Source organism: Olea europaea, unplaced genomic scaffold (genome assembly GCF_002742605.1).
Source record: "Olea europaea var. sylvestris unplaced genomic scaffold, O_europaea_v1 scaffold187, whole genome shotgun sequence".
Taxonomy (NCBI): domain Eukaryota; kingdom Viridiplantae; phylum Streptophyta; class Magnoliopsida; order Lamiales; family Oleaceae; genus Olea; species Olea europaea.
The window spans coordinates 563448-588365 of record NW_019236492.1 but is presented as its reverse complement, the minus strand read 5'-3'; the positions used below and the strand labels follow the sequence as shown (position 1 = coordinate 588365).

The 24918-nt window shown below is 37.2% G+C and overlaps 1 protein-coding gene across 4 annotated transcripts in view; it reads left to right on the top strand.

Moving 5' to 3' along the window:
- The window catches only part of LOC111378798 (ubiquitin carboxyl-terminal hydrolase 12-like), a 16869-nt gene extending 6576 nt beyond the window's left edge, over window positions 1-10293 (top strand). For 3 of the 4 annotated variants that reach the window (XM_023002053.1, XM_023002052.1, XM_023002050.1), the window contains exons 12-32: window positions 418-496; window positions 576-722; window positions 812-892; window positions 983-1102; window positions 3475-3597; window positions 5002-5079; window positions 5474-5562; window positions 5672-5780; window positions 5920-5988; window positions 6082-6192; window positions 6968-7023; window positions 7158-7335; window positions 7434-7535; window positions 7626-7697; window positions 7881-7946; window positions 8097-8162; window positions 8764-8850; window positions 8989-9105; window positions 9254-9328; window positions 9430-9516; window positions 9763-10293. In XM_023002053.1, coding sequence (XP_022857821.1) covers window positions 418-496; window positions 576-722; window positions 812-892; window positions 983-1102; window positions 3475-3597; window positions 5002-5079; window positions 5474-5562; window positions 5672-5780; window positions 5920-5988; window positions 6082-6192; window positions 6968-7023; window positions 7158-7335; window positions 7434-7535; window positions 7626-7697; window positions 7881-7946; window positions 8097-8162; window positions 8764-8850; window positions 8989-9105; window positions 9254-9328; window positions 9430-9516; window positions 9763-9804 — 1954 coding nt within the window. In that variant the 3' untranslated portion in view covers window positions 9805-10293. Of the gene's footprint in view, window positions 1-417; window positions 497-575; window positions 723-811; window positions 893-982; window positions 1103-3222; window positions 3346-3474; window positions 3598-5001; window positions 5080-5473; window positions 5563-5671; window positions 5781-5919; window positions 5989-6081; window positions 6193-6967; window positions 7024-7157; window positions 7336-7433; window positions 7536-7625; window positions 7698-7880; window positions 7947-8096; window positions 8163-8763; window positions 8851-8988; window positions 9106-9253; window positions 9329-9429; window positions 9517-9762 lie in introns of all 4 variants that reach the window. The other variant, XM_023002051.1, reaches the window with a different exon arrangement.
- Window positions 10294-24918: the final 14625 nt, after the last annotated feature.

Sequence of the window (24918 nt, the reverse complement as noted above, 5' to 3'; positions counted from 1 at the left end):
GCACTTCCCCTTGGAGGAGGATATATATATATACACACACATACATATATGCATATACATATATGTATGTATGTGTATATGTATTTGTATATGTATACACATACATATACACACACACACACACACACACACACACATATATATATATATGCATATGCATATGTATGTATATGTATATGTCTATATATATATATATATATATATTATTTTTGTTTATAACTCACGTATCCAAATAATTCATTTATCATGTTGATGGTTGGGGCATGTATCTTTGAATATCATTCATTCGTTTAATCCGTCGTGCTTTACTTTCTTGACATGTTTATGCTTTTATCTGTTATATCAAGAGAGTTTTAGTTGATGTTTTTAATATGACATACAAGATTTGCCTTGCGGTTTTGTGATTCTCATCTTTAGGTACAAATTTGATGATGAGAGGGTCACTAAAGAAGATATGAAGAGAGCTTTAGAGGAACAGTATGGTGGTGAGGAAGAGGTAGCATTCCTGCCTTTTCCTTGGGTTTTCCTGTATTCCCATTTTTATCGTGTTGCTTATCTTCATTTTCCTTCAACAGTTGCCGCAAACAAATCCTGGCTACAACAACACCCCATTTAAATTTACAAAATACTCGAATGCCTACATGCTGGTGTATATACGTGTGGGTGATAAGGATAAGATAATATGTGATGTTGATGAGAAGGACATCGCTGAACATCTTAGGGTAAATTTGTGGACGTGGATCTGGAAATCATTCTATCCTGCTTTGTTGTGATTTTGGACATAAAACATCACACGCTCTATGTATTCCAGATGAGACTGAAAAAAGAACAAGAAGTGAAGGAGGACAAGAGGAGATATAAGGCGCAGGCCCATCTTTATACCATCATCAAGGTTATTGTTTCTAGAGGGCAACTTTCTCATATAAAGATTGATCTCTGCTTTCCCAGAATGAGTGCTGATGCAATTTACCAACATTTGCAGGTTGCCCGAGATGAGGATTTGAAGGAACAGATTGGAAAGGATATATATTTTGATCTTGTTGATCATGATAAAGTCCGCAGCTTTAGAATTCAGAAACAGACGCCTTTTAACCTTTTCAAGGTATCACTTGATCATCTTGTTTATCTGTGAAATGAAATGTGAGTTGGATTTATTTGTTTCTATATACAGGACAATGTAATTTTTTTGTTACATATATGATATAGAAATGTAGAGCAAGAAGGAAGATCCTGTAGCATTTGAGACAAGTGTTGTAAATACAATAGCGCGAAAATATTGAAAAAGAATTAGAAAAGAAATGTGTAAACGGTAAAATTACCAAAACAGAGAGAAATGAGCGCTGTATTGACTGAACAAAGATATTTGCATCTGTATTATTTTAGGGTTTGTAGTTTGATTATGGCACCAAGTAAAATTTGCTCACCTAAACCAATCTCACCCTAAACCTCAATTAAATGCTGCAACTTAATTTGAAACTTGTTAAGCTAACAAACAGGTCTTACGCTAGGTTACATAAGGTCCAAGTTGGAGTGCAAAAGTGCTGAATTTAAAACTTTTTAAAATCAAGACCCCTTCAAGCATATAAATATACAGCAAGTTGAATCCTATTCTCAACAAACTTTCTTGATCCTGCATCTAATTTACTGAAATGTCTGTATTGTTTCGATGCTCTTTTTAAAGATTTAGGTTTGATCATAGAACCAGGTACTTGAAGAGGATATAATGTATAAGTTTGGAATATAGGTTGGACAAAAAGAATTCTACATGTTTGTATAAGAAGTCTACTAGGACAAAATGAATTCTACATGTTTGTATAAGAAGTCTACTAAGTTCAAATTTAAAAGGTAAGTTGTTAGAATGAGTATGAAACCAACTATGATTTAAGGCTCACAATATTGCCGTAAAGACAAATGTCCATAAAATGAATGTAGAAAAAATGAAGACGTTAAATAATTGATTACATTATATTAGTAGATACAGCTTAGGATCAAATGGAGTGTGAAAAATGATACATGTAGCCAATCAAAATTTTGTTAGGAATGAGGCTTATCTTCTTCTTGTTTTGATATTGATTCGATGCAGCAAATGGATGTGACACCAATTGAGTATGAACTAAGAATGATTTAGATTGGGTATATCAATGGAACAAGCCAAGAGAGGATGATTTAGACCAATATTAATTTAGCCTTACGTGTTGGTGTGCTGATATATATAGAGTAATTGATATAATTTTAATGTTTTCTTTAAATTCTTGCAAAACACTGTCAGGCCGACAGATCTGAATACCTAACCTCACACCTGAGACCAGGATTGTTGAGATGGATGCTTTTGAATTCACATTTGACACTTTGCCTTTGAGTATATAGAATGTGAAAAGGATATAGTTTCTTCTTCCCCTGATCGCACCCACTGCCACCTTTTCCACGGGCTGTATACCCAAACTCACCCCCCTCCCACACATACACTACTGCCTTCGCGGGCATTGCTTCAGCGGCCAACTAACACCTCCACCTCCTCCTCCACAAATCTCCAATCAGTCTATTTAGTCCAACCACAGCAACTCAGTAATGATATGTTTTATACTGATACCCATACAAATTTATATCTTCTTAAGCAAATTCGAATTTCTACTGAGATTAAGGTTTTGTGCGTTTTCAAGTTAGGACTCTCAGTGACAATGTTCTGATAGCAAGATCTTGCAGGGATTAATGGAAAGAAAAGTGGAAAATGGAAGGACGGGAAAGGGGAAGTGAAGAAACTTGAGGTTGTCAATGGTTATTCTTGCTTAGGGTGGTAGTGAAATATTATGGTGATAGATTGGGTTATCAATTTTATTCGTGCGTTGACAAGTGGTCTGTCAGCCTTTGTGCTTGTTAACCTTTGGCATTGATGTTTGGGGCTAAACATCATTTCTGAGATTTGATCTAATATATGGTCTGTATATGTTATTATGAATATATGCACATGTAACTGGGTCCTAACCAGTCTTGTCCTGTCTGAACACTAGAATAGATCCGTGTATCCGATAGGTAGGCTCTTGGTATATGGGCTGTAACATTAAGTCTAAATCTTGTTTTAACTTCATGACACCTTAGACAACATGATTTCCATTCAATTATTTTGTTGTTTTATAATCCCCTTTTCTTCACTCGCAATGATTTTGGTTTTGATTTTTTCTGTGCTAGTGATTTAATTAATAATTAAATAATGTATCATTGCAGGAGGAGGTTGCTAGAGAATTTGGTATACCACTTCAATTCCAGCGCTTTTGGATTTGGGCAAAGAGGCAGAATCACACATATCGTCCGAACCGTCCATTGACACCACAGGAGGAAGCACAAACTGTAAATTTATTAAATGTTTCTTTTTTCCTTTTGCCATTTTGTACATATTGATATATGTTCTGTTTATCATAATTTTGATTTTTTCTGTGCTAGTGATTTAATTAATAATTAAATAATGTATCATTGCAGGAGGAGGTTGCTAGAGAATTTGGTATACCAGTTCAATTCCAGCGCTTTTGGATTTGGGCAAAGAGGCAGAATCACACATATCGTCCGAACCGTCCATTGACACCACAGGAGGAAGCACAAACTGTAAATTTATGTTCTGATTATCATAATTCCTACTATTATTGAGTTTTAAAATCTGATTATCATAATTTCTACGATTATTGAGTTTTAAACAGTTTGTTCCTTTCTGGCAACTTAAACCTTATGCGGGTAATGATACAAGATGTAGGGCAAATAAGGAGAGCACATATTTCGAAAATACTGTGACATAATATTTGATTTTAATTTACAAAAGAGATTTAGGCTGATTTATTGACAGAAGCCAAGAGAAAAGGTTTTGATTATAATCAGTTGTAAGGTTAAACTTTTGTTTAAAGAACGTACTATTGTCTGGAAAGTCCAAAATGATAGTGGAAAACTCAGGATGTAAGGAACGTATTTATATTGCCATTTTGGGTAGGCAAAAAATTGCTTAAATCTTTTAGGGTTATGGAAGACTGTCTCATTGTCGCAATGGTGAAATGTGCTTAAATCCTATTTGGTATGGATTAAAATTAGATTTTTAGTAGAATTTGATAAAAGTTAATGAACCGCGTGGTCGAAAAGTTGTGAATCCTATGAAATGTGTGGTTAAAATTAATTGGTGACTTTGACTTGATATTTTAATCCAAACCAAACAGGGCCGAATAAGTTACCATCAATTAAGCAAATGGGAGAGTAATCAACCCATTAATTGGAACAAGGTTTTCTTGGGTCAGCTGATATTTACTTTCTCTAGAAAGGAAACAGTTGCAATTGCTATTTTGAGCATGTTTCTCCTGTTGTCTATGTCTGGAGAATGGACTTTCTAATTGATATTTTCTTATAGAATTTCTACCATGAGTGAACGTGCATGTTGTTGGCTTTGAATATGGCTCGATCTTCACTTCATATTTTCCGCTTTGAAAAGTAAAATGGTGTTAATTTACTTTTTTCAAATTGAAAAACATGCCTAGGCATGGACTTGGAAAAGATTTAAGGGTCAAAGGGTTGGACTGGTATCAAACTGGCGGTAAAAAAATAAGTAAATTAATTAAAGCAAAAATTTGGGGGTGAACGATGGTTATTTAACTGGTTTTGAGATTTCCAGTTTTTGGATGAAAACCGCACTGGTTCTCAGTTTTTTCCAGTACAGTTTTTACAACATTGAGTTTTTCCTTTTCTCTCTCTTTAGGGAAGAGGTTTTGGGTTTGGGGTGTCATTGCACTCCATCTTCCACTCCTTGAAAACAAGTACATGCACAAGACTGGAACTACAATGATGTTTGACGAAATTCTCTTTCTTGTGCTTGTCAATTTTCCCATCATCTGCTGTCTGGGTGTTTTCAGTGCCTACTTTCAAGATTGTGACAATTGTTTCCTGAGTTGATTGTTTGTGGTTTCATTTGATTTTTTTCTTTATTATAGTTTTTAAAATATTTGTTCACCCCATAATAATTATATTATACAGGTTGGTGCATTGAGGGAAGTCTCCAATAAAGCTCATAATGCTGAGTTGAAGTTGTTTTTGGAAGTCAAACATGGCCAGGTATCTTTTGTTATTGTAATGTTTGATTCTAGGAAGGCCGGCGTGTAGGTGCAATTGGAGAGAAAAAAATACTAAAGCATTTAAGAGTTGAATGAGCAAAAATGTTAAAACCGAAAAGGCTAAGAAGTACAGAATTTAAAACCCATTATTTACAAGGCAGTTCAATATGCTTATCTATTAATGGAAAATAAAAACTAAAATATTATTTTATTTTATTTTTTTATTAACGAGTCCTTTTCATGTTGTGTTGTCCTACTTTTGTGAAAAAAGAAAAAAAACACGTTGGCGTGTCCGCACTTCTCAGTGTTTGATAGATGGTACTTGAACGTCAACGTTGAAGCACATCTTCACTCCCGGTTTAATTGGATTTTTAATGATTATGTTGATTGTGTAGGAGCTACATCCCTTTCCTCCTCCTGACAAAACTAAGGAAGACATACTTCTGTTCTTTAAGCTTTATGATCCTGAGAAAGAAGAACTCAGGTAATTTGTAGTTTTTCAAAGTTTTCATGTGGGGGTGTGTTATACTATCTTCACCTTTCAATTGTCTTTTGACCATGTGATCTATTTATTTTTTTATTATTATTTTCAGGTATGTTGGTAGGTTTTTTGTGAAAAGCTCTGGCAAGCCGATGGAGATCTTGACAAAACTAAATGAATTGGCTGGATTTGCTCCTGATGAAGAGATTGAACTCTTTGAGGTTTGTCCGATCATTACATATGCATACAGGAATGCAACTGCATATTATAGTATGTAGACCATACACATTATATCTAAGTTGCTTGTTATTTATGAAACATCATTTCATTTGCCAATGTTCTTATTTTTTAATTTTTCAGGAGATAAAATTTGAGCCTACTGTCATGTGTGAACGCCTCGACAGAAGAGCTTCATTTAGGTTTAGCCAGGTATTTAGTGTTGTGTTTTAGTTTTGGCACTTGAATGTATTGATTTTTCTTTCTTTGCTGATTTGTGTACTCTTTCGCTCTCATGTCTCCCAGATTGAGGATGGGGACATTATCTGTTTCCAAAAGAAGCTTCTCCCAGAAGGTGAAGAAAAATTCCGATATCCTGGAGTTCCTTCATTTTTGGAATATGTGAAAAATCGGCAGGTCAATCTCGCACTTCTATAATATGCTTCAAAGTACTTTTATTTTCCTTTTGATAACTAAACTAATCGATGTCGAGCATTAGGCCTTTATCCTCATATACCATATGCATCTAGAATTTTTTCAGTTTTCTAAAATAAAGAAAGCCTTCCGAGACAAAATACACATATTTTACATATTGGCAGTTAACTACATTTGAAGTTGCCGCTTCTATATCTATGGTGGTAGGAGCATTGCAATTTACATGATTGACGCTGTTTTGTGGCACGTGCATGTTACTGACATGATAGGCCATAGATAAATTTATGTGATCAATTCCATTATTCAGACTTGCTGCAGACATATCAGAGAACACCCCATGGGAAATCACCTTATTACTATTATTTTTTTTTTGGGTGAGGGAGCAGGAGTTTGGGCTGGAGGCTGTTGGGGGTGCAACAGTTTAAATTTCCATGACCTATCAATAAATTTAAGCCAAAAAGTAGGATATGCTCGGTGCCTTTTCTGGCTAGCTTGGCCAACAATCAAAGATCTCTTGCCTGCCATTTCAACTGAACTTAATACAGCCTTATCCCATAATTATTCTTGTCAGGCAGGGATATACAATTATTTAATATCCCATCACTTGCTCTTTCCTCTCATTTAAGTCCTTTTTGACTTTTTTGTGGGTATCTACGCATATAACCTTATTTCTGATGTGCTTGCTTCATTTTTAGGTAACCAAGAATGCCAGTGCAAGTTTTCTCACTCTTTTTCAGAATGAATTGATTTTTTGCAGACTGTCCATTTTCGTGCTCTGGAGAGACCCAAGGAAGATGAATTCTGCCTAGAGTTGTGAGTACCTTCTGATCTTATTTTCCTGGACTATTGAAGAGTTTAGTTTACAAGTATTATGCTTATTCCTTTAATTGTAATTTCCTGAGCAAATTTAGTTGGTTGCTTCTAATCTTTTTGACATAAATCTCCAGAGCAAAGAACCACACTTATGATGATGTTGTGGAAAGGGTAGCTCAGCACCTTGGGTTGGATGATCCATCTAAAATTAGGCTTACTCCTCATAATTGCTATTCTCAGCAACCAAAGCCCAATCCCATCAAGTATAGATCGGTTGATCGCCTATTAGACATGCTTGTTCACTACAATCAGGTAGCTCCGACATGAAGTCTTCTACTGTTTTTATATATTTTTAACTGGGGCAGGGGTGTTCTGATGTCGATGGAGTAATAACTTTTTCTTTTCCTTAGATCTCAGATATTCTTTATTATGAAGTACTGGACATTCCTCTACCAGAATTGCAATGTCTGAAGACTCTGAAAGTTGCCTTTCATCATGCGACAAAGGATGAGGTAGGAAGACTACGGATGTCATTGTTGTATTGTTCTTGTTAACCTGATTGTATAAAATCGTATAACACTTAGTATAACTTCTCTTTTCAGGCAGTAGTACTCAATATTAGATTGCCGAGACAAAGCACGGTTGGAGATGTGCTTAACGAGATCAAAACAAAGGTTTGCTCGAACAAATCACATGGCACATTTTTTATTCATAAACTGATACTTCTTTTGTCTTTCACTATTCCTGAAACTATTTGCCGCAGTTATTACAGAAATTATGTTTTACAGCATTATATTTTGTGGGCAAAAAAATATAAGGAAAACTGAAGGATCCACAATTTCTCATGTCTTCTGTAGGTAGAGTTGTCTCATCCAAATGCAGAACTTAGGTTGCTGGAAGTTTTCTATCACAAGATTTACAAGGTAACGTGTCTGCCGACTCTGCCCACTCTGAAGTTTACTATACTTTATTCCTGATATGATGGCATTTACTTTACTTGAAGTCTGAGACATACTGAGCACGATCTTTGGTTTTATGATGTCATACATGTCCTGCTGTTTCCAATTCTGCAGATCTTTCCGCTCAATGAGAAGATTGAGAATATAAATGATCAATACTGGACATTGCGTGCTGAAGAGGTTACTTAACTCTCAGAATCTCCCTCTTTGCTCTATTTTCTCACCATTTTCAAGCACAAAGTTTTCTGTTCAGCTACCTCGTTTCTCCATTAACTTCGAAATTTGGTAATATGCTCATATGCTGTCTGAAAGAATTCAGGAAGATTCTCTTTAGCCACTTTTATTCGGTGATAGTGTATATATGTTCACATATAATGATATACATACACGTGTAACACACACAGGCAGATACACATATGCATACTTACATGATCTCTCTCTCTGAAAATAGCCTCTTACTCTATTTTAGCACTCCATTTTTCTCTCTCACACACAGTTTTGAGTCTTCTGTTCTGAACCGTGGTATATCTTCAACTTTAAAATTTAGTAACGTGGTGTGACAGAATTCTGGAAATTTTAATATCTTGATGCTATCTTACAAAATTCAGGAAATTAACAGTTCTAGATTTGGTCTTATGGTTTGTATAAAACGTTTTCATCATTTTTTGGGTCGGTTTATTATGTTATAATTTTCCATTTCTGATGGATTTTTAATAAGATATTCTTGCTGCGTTACCATTGAAATGTTTCTGGCTTGAATTTGGCTTATTCTCTGTTCCAGATTCCAGAAGAAGAGAAGAACCCTGGTCCCAATAGCCGATTGATTCATGTTTACCATTTTAAGAAGGAGAATGCTCAGAATCAAGTGGTATTTAAGCATTCACATAATTTACATGCTGATTGTCATTTAATGTCTGATTCTTTTTTAACATTGTTATAACAGCAGTGAGCTCAATATGGTTATATATTAAAAATGTGATCATATGTTTAATTGGTTCCCATACAGCAAGTACAGAATTTTGGGGAACCCTTCTTTTTGGTCATTCATGATGCTGAAATTCTAGCGGATGTTAAAATGCGGATTCAAAAGAAATTGCAGGTACCTGACGAGGAATTCTCTAAGGTATTTTCCATTCTCAAATCTACACTACTGATGGTTTTTTAACGAGCATGCAGCACTTCACTAAAAGTTGCTGCTGCCTAATGGTATGTGTAATTAAATTGCTAAGGTTGGACTTTTGGTCGTACGATTTTTTTACTTGTATGTTCAGTGGAAGTTTGCTTTTCTCTCACTGGGACGTCCAGAATATCTTGAGGACTCTGACATTGTCTCCAGCCGTTTTCAGGTCGTCTTTTGAGTGCTAAATTTTTTTGTCTTATCTATTAAATTTATTAATATATTCATTTTCTTTATATAACTGAGGAACTTGTGTTTATTCTCATCTAGAGAAGAGATGTTTATGGTGCTTGGGAGCAGTACCTTGGGTTAGAGCATTCTGACACTACACCTAAAAGGGCTTATGCTGCAAGCCAGGTGAATATTTTGAATCTTAGCTGTTCCACTTCGATGTTAGATTATAGCTTCCACTTAAATGGATAATTTGTACAGGAAAAGCATCCGATTTCTAAACCATCTTTGAAATTTGATGTGAACTTCGATTGTTAGTAATACCTGTGTGGGCCTTTTATCACATTTAACGTTCTCTTAACTAAAGGAAATAAATATTTGGTAGGCGTAAATTCCAATCCTTGTAACTTTTGTTCTTTCTGATAATTGCAGAACCGCCACACATTCGAGAAAGCTGTGAAAATATACAACTAAATGGAATTGCTTCTTAATATTCTTGCTCTGAGGCAACACGTAAATGTGAGGAAGGTGAAATCTGTGATTCGTATAGGAGAGTGTTAACGCAGAAAAAAGGTTAGCTGATGGAAGTTTTTTCTCCCCTCCGCGTTTCTGTACATTTGGTGGTTTGTTAAACTAGAATTAATTTTTGACTTGGAATGGAAAAAGAGGAGCTTTCGCTTCCAAATTTAATTTGCTTTTAGTGGTTGGTATTATATATTTGCTCTCTTCAGGAATTATTTATGGTTCCTGTGAAATTTAATCCTACATACCAAGATTTTGGTTACTAGGGTTAGCCCTTACTATTTCAGCCCGACTCGTTTTTCTTTTCCCTGTATTTTCCTACCCCCTTAATTTGTTGTATTTCAAATTATATGTACAGGGGATAGGGTTGTAAAGGAAACTATTATGCTCCTTTTTAGAGGAGATCTATATTAATAATCTAAGCTTTTACTTTTTTTTGAAGGTTATTATGAGTCGTTTTAAGTTCCACTGCATGTATATAGGTCCTTAATATACTAATGCTGATTTTTTGGAAAATGAAAGTGAAGATTATTATTTTAAAAAAAATAAGTCTCCTTGATGTTCGAACTTCAGAAACCCGAACTGGGAGTGAGTTCCCACTCGTGCTTTTCTTGGATGTGGTAAAAGGCACAACATCCAAATTTTTTGACATTGAAAATAATGAATTCTTGAGTTAAGGTGGCGGTATTTTAATGAAGAAATATTTCCCTTCCAGATAACTAGCGGGGGTTTTAGAAATTGAAGGAAGAATCTTATTCTTAACTAAGAGAAAAATTTCGAAATAAACTTGGAAGCATTACTATTGCCTGATACTAAATTTTGGAAAGTTGTAAAGAATTGGAAATGAGTGTATTTACTAACAGGTTGTAAAACAATAGCGTGTAAATTGGTCACAAGGGAAAAACTGAAAATGTTTGGAAGTACAGACAGGTATAAAGCGAGACATGTTGCAAGGCGGTTTAAACAAAAACCTTATTTAGACTTCTTTCAAACCATTTCTGTGTTTACTGAAGTGACATCTATTAGATTGCCTATCGTAGTTGTTGCAACTCATAATTTATTATTCTTAAAATGGATGTGAAAATTGTTTTTTTTTTTTTTTTTTTTTTTTTTTTTTTTTTTAAATTGTGATCTACGTCAAGATATATATTTGGACCACTGTAAAGGTCTTACACAACTTCGTAAAGATGGTTTTACGAAGGCTCTTAAATAGTGGCACGAAAGTTTGATTCCTCGTGATGATTTGTAAAGGACAATTCCTCTTGTACAGCCAGCTTCACAGAACACGACCAGATAACTCGCAAAGGGTGGATCCCACCTAAATGAAAAAATGGTGAAAAATTAACCTACTCACCCCCTATTGTGTGTGATTTGTAAAGCCCCTGTGAAAGTATCCCCTGTACGCCAAGTGGGGTTCATTTGTAAATAGATATAAAGTAAATGAGTGCAATAAGTGCATACATAAATCGAAATAATTCACATTTCTTTATTAGTCTTCATGTGGAGGATTAACATTTTGCAATCAATGAGACTAAAAATATTCCTAGTCATTTTAACATGAAAGATCTTAGAATGGCTAACATTATTTTTTCAGAGGGCCGTCTTTAGTTTCTCAGCTTGCAGTTTCCCTGAAATTATAGGATTCCTTGGAAATATATTCCATATTAGGGGAGGATTGTTTCTGGGCTAAATCAGACTCTTTTAACAACCAGTAAATGTATTACTAATGAAATAAGTTGACCATGGTAGATTCAGCAGGTTACTGATAAAATTGATAGATTATGTTATGTGCAGTTGTTCATTTTAGATTCATAAACATATCGCGAACGATATTCCATAGTGGATGAGCTAGCTAACAAATTGATGCAACGTGAATCAGCAAATAAATGTGAACGAACACACCAAAAAAAGAAAAAGAAAAAGCACCTAAAGACATGTTGAATCACAAAGAATACCGTGAATTTAGGAATCAAATATTCGTTAATTCTTTTCAAAGAAAACCAAATTCCAAATTCTTGATCTTGTTGTAAAATCGTTGATTCTAATTAATACCGATTTAGGACCAGCAGATTGAAAGAAAGTCAATATTGGGAGAATTTTTCACTAGTTTTTATTTAATTCGAAGTTCAATGCCTTTAACTAAAGTGACAACTCTTATTTAAAGCAAAAGATGATAACAAAAAAAATCTAGATAACGTCAAATATCAAGATAAGGAATATTGTTCAATGAAATTCTGCAAGCGTAAGAGATTGTTGACAAGTAATAATTTTAGGAGTAAAAGTATCATCCCACGAGGAAGAAGTTCTAAATTAAATTTTACTAATTGGTTGTCGAACTCAAATTTAACCATAACAAAAGTGATTGTTTGAATTGTATTTGGTTAACTATTAGTATTATCCTAATTATTATCAAAGTTGTATGAAAATTATATATGAGAAACATGTATTGAGATTTCGAATCCAGCTATTGTTCTCCCATTTCAACTCTCGACCTATGTTATCTAGTGTAGTTTGGATATCATTGACAATTTATAATCTAATTTTATTCAAATATCTCTCCCGAAGGGAGTCAAACCCATTCCTAAACATGACTCGGTACCATTCCTACCCCGAATTCATATGTAAAATAATGCATTCATCCACACAATTACATATGTGATTGCACAAGTCATAAACTATCATTCCTAAAGTTTGTTGAGCCTTGTGCTATTATTATAATGGTCTAATTTTATTTTGAACCTCCCAGATTTAAAACAAGCAACTTGTTTTCTAAATGGTGATCAAGCAGAGTAATAATTAATTAAGCATGCAATATCAATCAATAATACAAATTAACCAAATAAGCGTTCTTTGAATTAAAATGGTAAAACTAAAGGTTTCGTCTTCATCCCAACACTAGAATGTTTAGCCTAGCATATCTATAATGAGATTACAATGAGAATATAGGAAACACATCACCCGAAATATCTAAATGCAGGAAAAAGATGTAGAACCAATTTCTTGCTTTTCAATTTCAAGCCTTGAATCTTCAATCTCTTTATGTTGTTTTGCCTTTAATTATTTACTAGCCTTATTCTCCACGATATAGCATGAAGAATCCGAAATTGGAGCTCTAAGTAGGTTAAATCGCTGTCAAAATTACTTTCCAAGATTGCACGAAATCAAAAAAGGTGTTTCGCACGGGTAGTCACTAACAATTAAAAAGGGATCAGACGACTGTGTAAGGAACAAACCTCTTGAGACAAAGTCCCAAAAAGGGGTGTTTTATTGGCGATGACTTTACAATTGGAACTAAACAGAATGCCTCCAAGGGGCGTAAACATACGAGTACTGAAAAGAAATGTTTAAGTCTAAACTAAGAAATTAAAATTACATATTCTCTGTTTGAGAGTGTTTGATTCGGGGTCATTTACTCTATGTCTTTTCTTCCTTTTATATTCCCTTGATGATCTCTTCATGATCAACCGCTTAAAAACTGTTTAATTGCTTTATAACTGCCAACTTTCTTCATGGTGGCCAACTTATCGTGGAACTGCCGTCTCTAACTGTTGCCACTACTCTTTGTCGTTCAATCGTCTTCAACTCAACTCCTTGAATCGTGAAACGTGATAAGATTACTCAATAAGTATTTCAATAACTGCACTTTTGGATAACCATAACATCTTATGTTTGCTAAGATCTTGGACGCTTCGAAGGTTTGAGCGAGAACAGGGTCATAACTCTGGGTGACTGCAAGGCACTTCATTCGCTCAGATCTTGGGTGTCTTGCAAGTTTGGGCGATGGTGTTACCGCGTTCGTGGGCTTCCACTGTATTCATTAACAACTCTATTTGGGCCTTTATCCTGAATTGCCCAATTGGGCTTCATTCTTTGGGCTATTCGATTTGGGCTGCACTTTTAGCGTGTCAACAATTACCCCCAATATGGCAGAACTAATACCAATTATTAATTTTTGCCATATTCACTTTGTGTTTCCCAGCAACATTTGAAATTTTCAAGAATTTCAATTATTGTTTTCTTCCATAGCTTGAAAAGGCGCGACATAACCCCCAAATACACGCCATTTCATCGCACCACTAAATTACGCCTCATTGTTTCGCGCTTCTCTCTCGCAATATTACTGTTCATCTTCTTGCTTCTCTGCTACGTTTCTCAAGCAAATTTCAACAAAACTTTATTTCGTTCCCAATGGCTGCTTCACAAACCCAATCTGGTGACTCTTTCAGTTTCGAAGACTTCCAGAAAATCCTCACTCGGCCATATATAACTCCGAACTTCCTTGCACCAGCCGATGCCAAACTCAATGAGTTCTATCTAGGTCCTTCATTCAACAACGCCGAGGCCGTCGAACAAGTGGCGGTGGGCCAGTCGTTCCCTTGTACTCAAGGCCCTCCGTTTCTGAGCTCTTTGCCGCTGAGGTCGCTTCGCAAAAGAGGTATTCACACTTAGCCTAAATTTGATGTTATTTTCCGTAGATGGCATGCTTACCTTGTGGGCCATGGTCCTACCAAGGCAATCTTTGATAGTGCTAGGATTTCTGATTTGTTAGAAATCTCTCTTCAACCCCCTATTTTTGATCTAGCGCTTTTTCCTATTGCTTTAAATTTTTTGTCCTCTGAGTATAATACTTTTGTTTTTCCTCTTGGTCCCATGTCCACTACTTTAAAGGATGTTGGGGTCCTAGTAAATCAGCCACCTTTGGGCGATACCATTTTCCCTGGTATTTTGATTTCTGGTGTCGCCCCAAAATTTGACTGAAAACTCATCGAGTCCTATTCAAGCCTGCAAAGCTGTTATAATCACTCGAGCGCTGAGCCTTCCCATGCTGAGCGTGTGGCCTTTCTTCAGATTTGGCTTTATAAATATATTCTGTGTGTGCCAAGCATGAAGCCTTCTATGAGCTATTTACCCATACCGCACGAATTGGCGCGTGGTAGGCCTCTGAATTTGTGTTCTTTCTTTTTGGCTGCCCTCTATAGAGGCATGACTTCTCTTCAATTCCAATTGAAGAATGGTGCATCTAACACTGGTAGTGGGCCTCTTTGGTTCACTCAAATGTGGTTGAGAGCCTATTTTTCATCAGTTGGTGCTCTATCCTTGTCCCTTCATTTTGCTAGCTGCTATGGGCTATTTATTGATCCACTGAGCCCTGTAAATATGTCCAGAAAGGACATCTTTTCATTCTTTTATACTTTGAATTCAATTCCTTCTTTCTTTCCTTTTCCTCCCCCTTTAACTCCAGATTATGTGCAACCTCCATCCACCCTGGACAGTGCGGGCACCTCTCTGCTCGTTTGTGTTTAGTTTTTGACCGGGAGGGAGTTGTTCCATGATATTTTGACTGGAGCCAATGCCGAAGCTGGGGTTGAAATATATGCTCCCCAATTTTTTGCTCGTCAAATTGGTTTTGGCCAAACTTGGCCTGTTCCCCCTTGTTATTCAAGAAATTTGATAGATCGCTTCCACACCATTAATAAGGCAGAGGCAGAAGCTATAGATGCTTGCAATATTCTTTTGACGAGTAACTTTTCATTAGCCCCCTTCAATCCTAGTTGTGCCATCCATCCCCTTTTTGAACAACTCTGGCCATCAGTGAAGCGCAGATTGTTTGCAACTGATGCCAATCGTGCTGTCCATTCACTGGATCAGTCCTTCCTCCCCTACTCGTGCTAAACAGTCTGTTTGTCCATCTACTTCTCTTCCTGCCAAGCCCACTGCAGCTAAGAGTGCCCCAAGCCGCAAACGGCCAGCCTTAGCATCTCTCATTTTGGATGATGATGATGATGATGACATTCCTCTCATCGTCAGGAGAAAGGTAATTAAATTTACTCACAAGCATACTTTTCTATACTTGAAACTTTTCTATGTGTTGATGGTTTATTTGGATTTCTCAGAAAAGTTCAGCTTCTCCTTTGAAGGTTTTGGTGTTGGTAGCTCTTGCTCCATCATCCTCTGCTGAGACTGCTTCATCCAAACTAGCTGATGAAGGGACTACGCTTAAAGAGAAACCTTCAGTCCCGGAATCCTCATCACAACCAATGGATGAGCCACTTTCTTCCCAGGGCGTCATCCCCCTAAACGTCGAACCAGAAGGTAATACATTTTTTGGTGTTTTACCTTTGCTTGTGTTATTGGTTTTTGATTTGTTGCTTTTTGAGTTCTGCAGATGCTCCCATGGGTTTGCCCATTGTGGTAAAATCTTCTCGTCCAGACAAGGGGAAGTCCTCACAAGTGGTAGAGCCACAGGTGGTAGATTTGGCTGGGGATATGCCACCTCCCAAGATTGCTGATGAGGTAATCTTTGCTTCACTTTTACTTCTACTTTGTTTATTGTAGTGAAAACCTTCAATGTTGGCAATTTTCTTTACAGGATACTGATAAGATTGGTGCGTTCCTTCCAGGACTTGTTCACTTCCTGGGGGCAAGTCAAGACGTCTCGCCCTGCTTCAACCGGTCGTCCTTCTGCTTCTTCAAAGGAAGATATGAAGTTCCTCAAGCAGTCGATATTTGAGTATGTGTCCTTTATGGATATGGACATCGGTCAGACTAGTGTTGCCAAATATAAGGATAAGCTTGAACATTTGAGTGCGAAGTTGGCTCAAGCACTGACACTTCTGTCGCTCAATCTTTCAGCTGATTTTAAAGCGACGTTGAAAGTTGTCCATTCCGAGATTCTCTCCTTGTTGGCCAAAAATGTTGAACTGAAGGCCAAGAGTACTCAATATCTTCGCGCTGTATCTGAAAGAGAGTCTTTGCTTCTGGAGATCAACAAAGCTGAGGACGAATTGAAAGAAATCTCTTTCGAAGTTATGATTGAAGACTCTTTGATGACCAATTTGGCTGCACAGATGAAGGAGCTTCAAGCAAGGATGGACGACTGCAAGACGAGAATGGCTGCTAAAAAGTGTAATGCCTCCCAAGGAATTGAGCGAACCAAGTCTTTGGTCGAGCAGTACAAGAAGCTGGAAGTTGATGATGATTTTGTAGCTGAATTGGATATCACTTCTTCTCGACAGAGCGAGGATTGGGTGAGACTTAGGGAAGGAATTCGTTCGGTCTGGGGCAAATTGTAATTAAGACATATAATGCCTTAACTTTTCTTTTTGTAACTTCGTATTAACTTTCCCCTTATAACCTCGTACTGATGTCCATTGGTAATTCTGAACGTACCAGCAGCCATTATCATTAATGAACGATTAATTTGTCTTCTTGTGTATTTATTGACGTTGTCTTTAATCGTCAACCCCCCAAGCATTTAACTGCTTTATGCTAAGATTCACGCACATTTTCTCTTGGTATTTCTGTCTCTTTTCCCAAGATTTCGGGCCATTTGATTCCAGTTACTAGGCACGAATGTGGCTGTTCATATTCCGTATCTTCACCTTCACACCCCTATAAATGTACTTATATTCCACACTTGTCATTTCCATTTCCATTTTCCTTTTCAAAACCAATTTGCTACCATTGTTTGGCATTTTGACAATCGATCCAAAACCTTCGTCTTCCATGGAAATGGATCATTTGATCTGCCTATTTTGCCATTTTTTTTGATGTCACCTTTGGTATGGGGGATATAGGAAATATTCTTTGGCTAGCGAAGTTATTCTCATCGTCTCCATGTTCCTTACAAGGAGTTCGATGATGGAAGACAATTTTTTAGGATGCCTGCAAGCCACCTTGCTTGCTGAGAGTGCTTCTCAGCCTCCTTGCCTGTTATAGCAGCGATGCATTTAGGAAGGCGATGTGGGGGTGCTTCTTCTTCCCTGCTGCTTGCTGAGAGTGTTTCTCGACCTCTTTGCTTGCCTTTGCAGCAGTGCGATCAGGATAGCAATCAAGGCCAGTTCACACTCTTACTTGGCGATCGATCTAGAGATTAGTTTGCACTCAATTGTAACTTATAGAGCATTTAGTATTTTGTATTTTGCAACTTTGTAATGAACGTTTGATAACAAAGGAATTGTTTGAGCATATTTCGCTCTGGCCCTTTTTTATTTACGATCGTTCAACACGATTTGATTACTCTTTTATTTGTTCACTTTCCCATAAGGAAGGAACATATTTTTTCAAATATTTGCCATTAATAAACCTCATGTGCTTGATACCATCTAAATCTTCCAAATGATAGGCTCCATTAGGCAACACACTATTTACTTTATATGGTCCTTCCCAATTGGGCGACCACTTGCCATACTTCGGATCTTTGCTATCCAAAGGGAGTATTGTTTTCCAAACCAATTCGCCCAGGCTGAACGATTTGGCTATAACTTTTTTATTATAAAACTTAGCCATCCTTCGTTTTTGAACTTGCAATCTATCTAGGACGTTCAACTCCAATAAGTTTTGAACTAGTGATTAGGTATACTCATCACCACTTAACTTATGTTGTAAACACACTCTGATCGATTGTACGTTGATTTTCATAGGCAAAATGGCCTCCTGTCCATAAGTAAGTTGGAAAGAAGTAATTTTGGTACTTGACCGAGGTGACGTCCTATAAGCCCATAAGGCCTTGTTAAGACATTCGTGCCAATTTCTGGCATTTTCATCTATCATTTTCCTTATGATATTTTTTAGAATCTTATTAGAAGATTCTGCTTGTCCGTTGGATTGAGCGTAATATGGTGTGGAGTTCACTAATTTAACTCTAAACTCACTCAAGAATTTATTCACTTGATCCCCATTTAAAGATGTTCCGTGATCCACCATCAAGGTTTGTGAAATTCCATATCTATAAATGATATGATCATGGATAAATTCTATGACACTCTTCTGGGTGATCTCCTTTAAAGGTATCGCCTCTACCCACTTAGTGAAAAAATCAGTTACAACTACAACAAAAGCATGTTGCTTGGATGATGGGGGATAAATCTTCCCTATTAGATCTATCGCCCAACCCTTGAACGGCCAGGGTTTGATAATAGGTGTCATTTCTTTTGCTGGCGCCCTTTGTATTGGACCATGCTTTTGGCATGCCAGACAACTCTTCTCATATTGAACACATGATTCTCCCATCTTGGGCAAAAAATATCCATTCCTAATAATTAACCATCTCATCCTTTGGCCTGCTTGATGAGCTCCATATATTCATTCATGCACTTCAGCTATGATCGTCCTGACTTCTTGCAAACTTATACATTTTAGCAATATACCATTAGAGTGTTTCTTAAACAACTCTTCATCTATTAGTGCATAGTTTAGCAAACACAACTTCATTTTTCTACTATCTCCTTTATTAGGTTCTTTAAGGAACCTTTTAATCTCTGCCCTCCAATCTATTGCATCTCTATCTCATATGCAATGAATTTCAATCGTTCTCGCCATTCTCTGGATCACGGACAATATTGTTCCATACTCACAAGTAGACTTCCAATTTAAAACCTTTGAGTACCCTGAGGCCATCTGGGCCAATTCGTTTGCTACGTCATTATATATCCTATTAACGCATTGAAGCTCTATTTGGTCGAATTCTTCCAACAACTCTTGGGCGATTTCATACTGACTTATAATGGAATCACTTTGGCATTTAAAATCGCCAATCAATTGGTGAATTACCAATTGAGAATCGCCTCTAACGATCACATTCTTTATCCCCATATCTATCATTAGTTCTAGGCCCACGATTAAGGCTTCGTATTCGGCCTGATTGTTGGTGTACATCCTGTCCAAAGTGAATGCGAACTTGTAACAAATCTCTAAAGGATTTATCAATGCTACTCCTACTCCTGCACCTTTAGAGGTTTTCGATCCATCGAAATATAAAACCCAAGGTTTTAATTCAAATGAATTGATCTCTAACTCAATTTCTTCAGGCATATCAAGGCATGGATGATCGGCCAGAAAGTTAGCAAAAGCCTGATTTTTGACTGCCTTTTGGGGTATGTATTGTATTTCGAATTCTAATAAAGCTAATGTCCAAAGGCCTACCCTTTGGTGCAAAATAAGGCGAGAGAACATATATTTAACCAAATTTACTTTAGAAATTAAATAAACGGTTACAGACCGTAAATAAGCCCTTAATTTTGTACATGTGAAATATAATGCAAGACATAATTTTTCAATGGCAGAATAATTATATTCACATTTTGTTAACTGTCTACTTAAGTAGTAAATTGCCATTTCTTTACCAAATTGGTCTTCCCGCGCGACCATTCTAGCTATTGATTCTTTTTCAGCCGATACATACACTTTCATTGGCCGTCCTTGGATTGGTGACACCAACACTGGTGGACTTAATAAATATGTCTTTAGGCGTTCAAAAGCCTTTTGATGCTCTTCTTTCCAGACGAATTCGTCCTGATTTTTCAAATTTAAAAGCGGCGAAAAAGCTTTAGTTCGCCCTGCACAGTTAGAAATAAAGCATCTTAAAAAGTTTACTTGGCCTAGAAACCTTTGCAATTCTTTTTTGTCGCTAGGTAATTTGGCCTTTAGAATGGCCTTCGCTTTATTTTTATCAAGTTCAATTCCCCTTTTGTGTACTAAGAAACCAAGAAAATTCCCTGCATTAACACCAAATGCATATTTCAAGGGATTCAACTTTAGTTTATATTGCTTCATTCGCTCAAATGAACATTTTAATTGTTCAAAATGATCCTCTTCTTTGGATTTGACCACTATATCATCTACATACACTTCAACAAATTTGCCTATCATATCATGAAAAATCAAATTTATTGCCCTTTGATAAGTTGCTCCTGCATTTTTCAGGCCGAAAGACATAACTACCCATTGAAAACATCCTAGAGACCCAGGGCATCTAAAGACAATTTTGTGTATATCTTCCTCAGCTATATAAATTTGATTGTATCCTGAATACCCATCCATGAAGGAATACATTACATGTCTGGCAATCGAGTCTACTAAAGAATCTACCGTGGGCATTGGATATTCATCTTTAGGTGTGGCTATGTTTAGATTCCTAAAGTCTATGCACACCCTTAGTTTACCATTCTTTTTTAATACCGCACGATATTGGACAACCATTCAACATATCTGGCCATTCTAATAAAACCTGCTTTTAATAATCACTCTATCTCTTCCTTAATTTCAAGGAGTACATTAGGAGCGAAACGCCTAGGAGGTGGCCTATGAGGTTTAAAATTAGGCTTGGTTGGTAATCTATGTTCCACCAAATCTCTACTTAAACCAGACATATGTTCATATTCCTAAGCAAAACAATCTTTGTACTCCTCTAATAAAGCGATTAATTTATCACTAACCTCTTGATCGAGCATTTGGCTGATGAACGTTGGGGGATCTTCTCCTTCATTGCCAATATTTACTTTAATCAGGGGGTCTTGTATTTGAGCGTATCTAGGCTTGGCGATCCTCATCACTTCATCGTCCAATTCCCTTGTAGGCACTTTTCTTCTAAACAATCCACCTTGTTGACTTCTAGGGCAACACTTTGTTCCGACTCGAATACTGCTAATTTGTCTCTTAATGCTTCCAAGGCTTCTTCTTCATTCGCCTTGTCCTTACATTCTTTATTAAAAGTCATTAATTTGGTTTTGAAGGCCTAAATATCGGCCATTTGCGTTTGTTGCTTAGAACTCATTCAAAACTCCTTGATTATTCTTTTGCCAATTACTGGCTCCTCTAGGGCCACTATATTTGGCCTCATCTTACTGAACATTCAGTGAGTGCATCCACCGAAAATGGCTCTTCACTCTGCGCGACAATATGAGTTTTTTCTCCATCTTGGACTACTCTGACACGTCCATAATTTCCTTCGTACATGAACCTTTCCACTGAGTTTGCTTCTACGACAAAAGGCCTATGATCGGCTTGCACCACCTCTATTTCGCCCTTGTCATTCCAAAAAACTAGGCATTGATGGAGCGATGAGGGTATACAGCGACTTTCGTGTATCCAATCTCTTCCTAATAACACATTGTAACTAGTGGGACCATCTATTACAAAGAAGACTGTAGTCCTAGTAGTTGTTCCTATAGTTATGTCCAATGGCATAACCCCTTTAGCTGAAGTTGCTTCTCCATTGAAATTCGTAAAGATGACTTCTGTTGGGATCATATCGCTTTCCGTCTTTGCAAATTTCCTCATTATCCTAGATGGAATGGTGTTTATAGCTGCTCCATTGTCGACAAGCACTTTTACCACAGGTATGTCGTTAACCAGAGCTTTAATGTACAATGGCCTCAAGTGTTTAGTTAATTTCATGGCTGGCTGCTTAAAAATAACCTTTTCAGCAGTATCTATTTCCACTTCCTGCTTGTCCTCTGTCGAGTTACTCTTTTGTGATAAGTCAACGTGTAGCATATCGCACTGAGCCTCTGTCTCCTTGATTTCATTTTTACTATTTTCTAATGCTTTTTCTTCAGTAACCAAACCTGCGGGAGGAGGCATTATTCTTGGAGGTGATCCATACTTTTCAGAGCGAGGCACTCTCTTCTTCCTTTTGGCGTCCCGTACAGCATGGAATAATAGAAAAAACACCCAGATAGTTCTCCAAATAAGTCTACTTCATGAACTCCCTCTCGATATAGTTGCTTCAACAGAGTATTGTACGATACTCCTCTTCTTCTCCTTTCTGCTTCCAGATCAATTTCCTCTTCGACGTCTGTCATACCATCATCTTCTTCACCATTGTAGGCCTCTCTAGAAGTTTGGCCTTCTTCATATTCTAGCATGCATGCTTCTTCTTCTTTATTCTCCTTTTCTTCTTCTTCCTTCTCTTTATTCTTGAACTCATTAGCTAGTAAATAGTTATTAGCTATGGCAGGAGGTAACATACCGAACTGAATAGTAAGGGGCTGATCTGGATCTTCTCCATCCCTTCTGTCTCGCTCAAACTTCGACCTCCCAGGAGAAGTCTCTGGCAATTCTTCCATAAGTTCGCCTGTACCAGTCTCTTCACTATCTTTGAGAACATTTTGATTGGTTGCCTCGAGTAATCTAGGTGCCTTAGGACGTAGCACTCCCTGTTGTTGCCTCATCATTCGCCCATAGTTGCGTTGAAAACGCCTTTGTTGGGTTCTAGTCATCTCGTTGAAAGGTATCGCCCTTCCAGCCTTATACTGGAACGCATGCCATATATTTGGTTGGCGAGGTTGCGGTCTGAATGTTCTCCCATTATTTACTAGCCTGAACTGTCCTCAAAAGACGATCCCTTATAGAACGATGTACCCCGTCCTCTATCAGGCTGAGCGTTTGGAAAAAAACTAGGGCGATCGTGATGCTGCCATATCCCTAGTTTCTCTACATTTGCACTCACTTCTTTTTTGCATCTTGCACATAGGACGTCTTCATCCTTTTTGGGCTCCTTCCCTTTGATACGTTCAAAGACACTGGGATGTGGTCCAGGGTCTTCTTCTCCATCATCTATAAACAACTTGAGTTTTGGCAACTTGTTTTTGAAACCAGACGTCACCATGTTCACTCCAAGTGGCTGTGGAAAAGGATTTTCATCTACTGCCATCTTCCTCTTATCCTCGAACATAATTCGTCCTGATTCAATGACATCCTGTAACACGTGGCGAAAAACCAAACAATTGTTAGTCAAATGTGACCATGTATTATGCTACTTACAATATTTTTTATCCTTAACTTGTTCAGGGCTTGGCAATTTATGCGTATCGCTCAACTTTATTTGCTTATCCTTATATAATTTATCAAATATAATGTCAGCTTTGGTTACATCGAACGAGAACGTTCTAGCCTTTATGTTTTCATCTTTTATAGGCTCATCCTTGCCTGACGGTCTAGGCTTAGCCATTATAAGACAAGTATATGTGTCTCCTTTGATTAATTCGGCCAAACGCATTTCGATTTAATCGTAATACTCGTCATTAATGATATGAACATCAAAATTTGGGTCTCTATAATAAGTCCCCTTGCTAGAATTTTTCATTTGCTCTTCTTCTCTTATTAATCATTCATACCTAATCACGTTCGCGCTCAATTGGAAAAGATCAGGAAATTCCTTGTCATGGAACTTCTTTTTCAAATCAAAGCTTAGATAACCTTGAGCGATTTTGACAAACTCCTTTTCGGGCAAAGGTACAAAACATTTACTTCTTGCTGTCTTGAACCTTTGAAGGAAACCTTCGCCCATTTGTTTGGCATTTGACGTAGATTCGCCAAATCGACCAAAGTAACTTCAGACTCAGTCTTGTAAAACTCAGCGTGGAACAATTGCTCCAATTGTTGCCATGTTTGAATAGAGTTTGCTGGCAAATTGATGAACCAGGAGAAGGCTACTCCTGTTAATGAACTAGGGAACAACCTCATTTTATGGTAATCAGTTACGTCACCACTTTGCAGTGTGAATCGCCCTATGTGTTCTAGAGTAGACACCTTTCCTAAATCGGTAAACAGTGAGAATTCTGGCACTTTGTACCCTCTAGGCCATGGATATGCTTGGTCTACCCAATCAGGATGTGACTTTTTGTAAGTCGGCCTAATGACAGGACGTACTCCAAAAGCCATCTGGTCTTGTACGATTTCCATAATCTGATTTCTCAACATGATGTTGGGGTCATATGGAATTCCTACAGGTTGGTTGACTGTTTGATTTGCTTGAGGCCTGATGTTTGGTCTTTGGTTGGCAACAAAGTTACCATGATTTGGACCATTGTTACCATTAGCCCGAACATTTATTCCATCATTAACACGTGGGGTATTCTGCCCATTATTTAGGACATTATCTCTTACATTTAGGTTACCCCCCAAGTTAGATGTACCAATGCCACTATTATGATTTGGTATTACAGCACCCCCTGGTTTGAAGTAGAGGGATCAAAAGGTGGTTCTACCCCTTGATTTAAACTTAGGATTGGGGGATTATGTCCCACAACTGTCCTAGTTTGAAAGTAGTTTGCAAGAGGCACAACTGGCTGACAAATTTGGCCTACCAACTTATTCATTATTTCGTTCAAAGTATTCAGTTGTTTGGCCATGTTGTCATAATGTGCATTCCCATTCTAGGTAAATCTTTCCATATTATGAATATTTCGTAGATTTACCTGTTCAACGACATCTTGTGTGAGTTCTCCGAGTAATGCACGCATGGTTCAAGGACTCAACTCTGTCATTGGTTCGTAACGACTA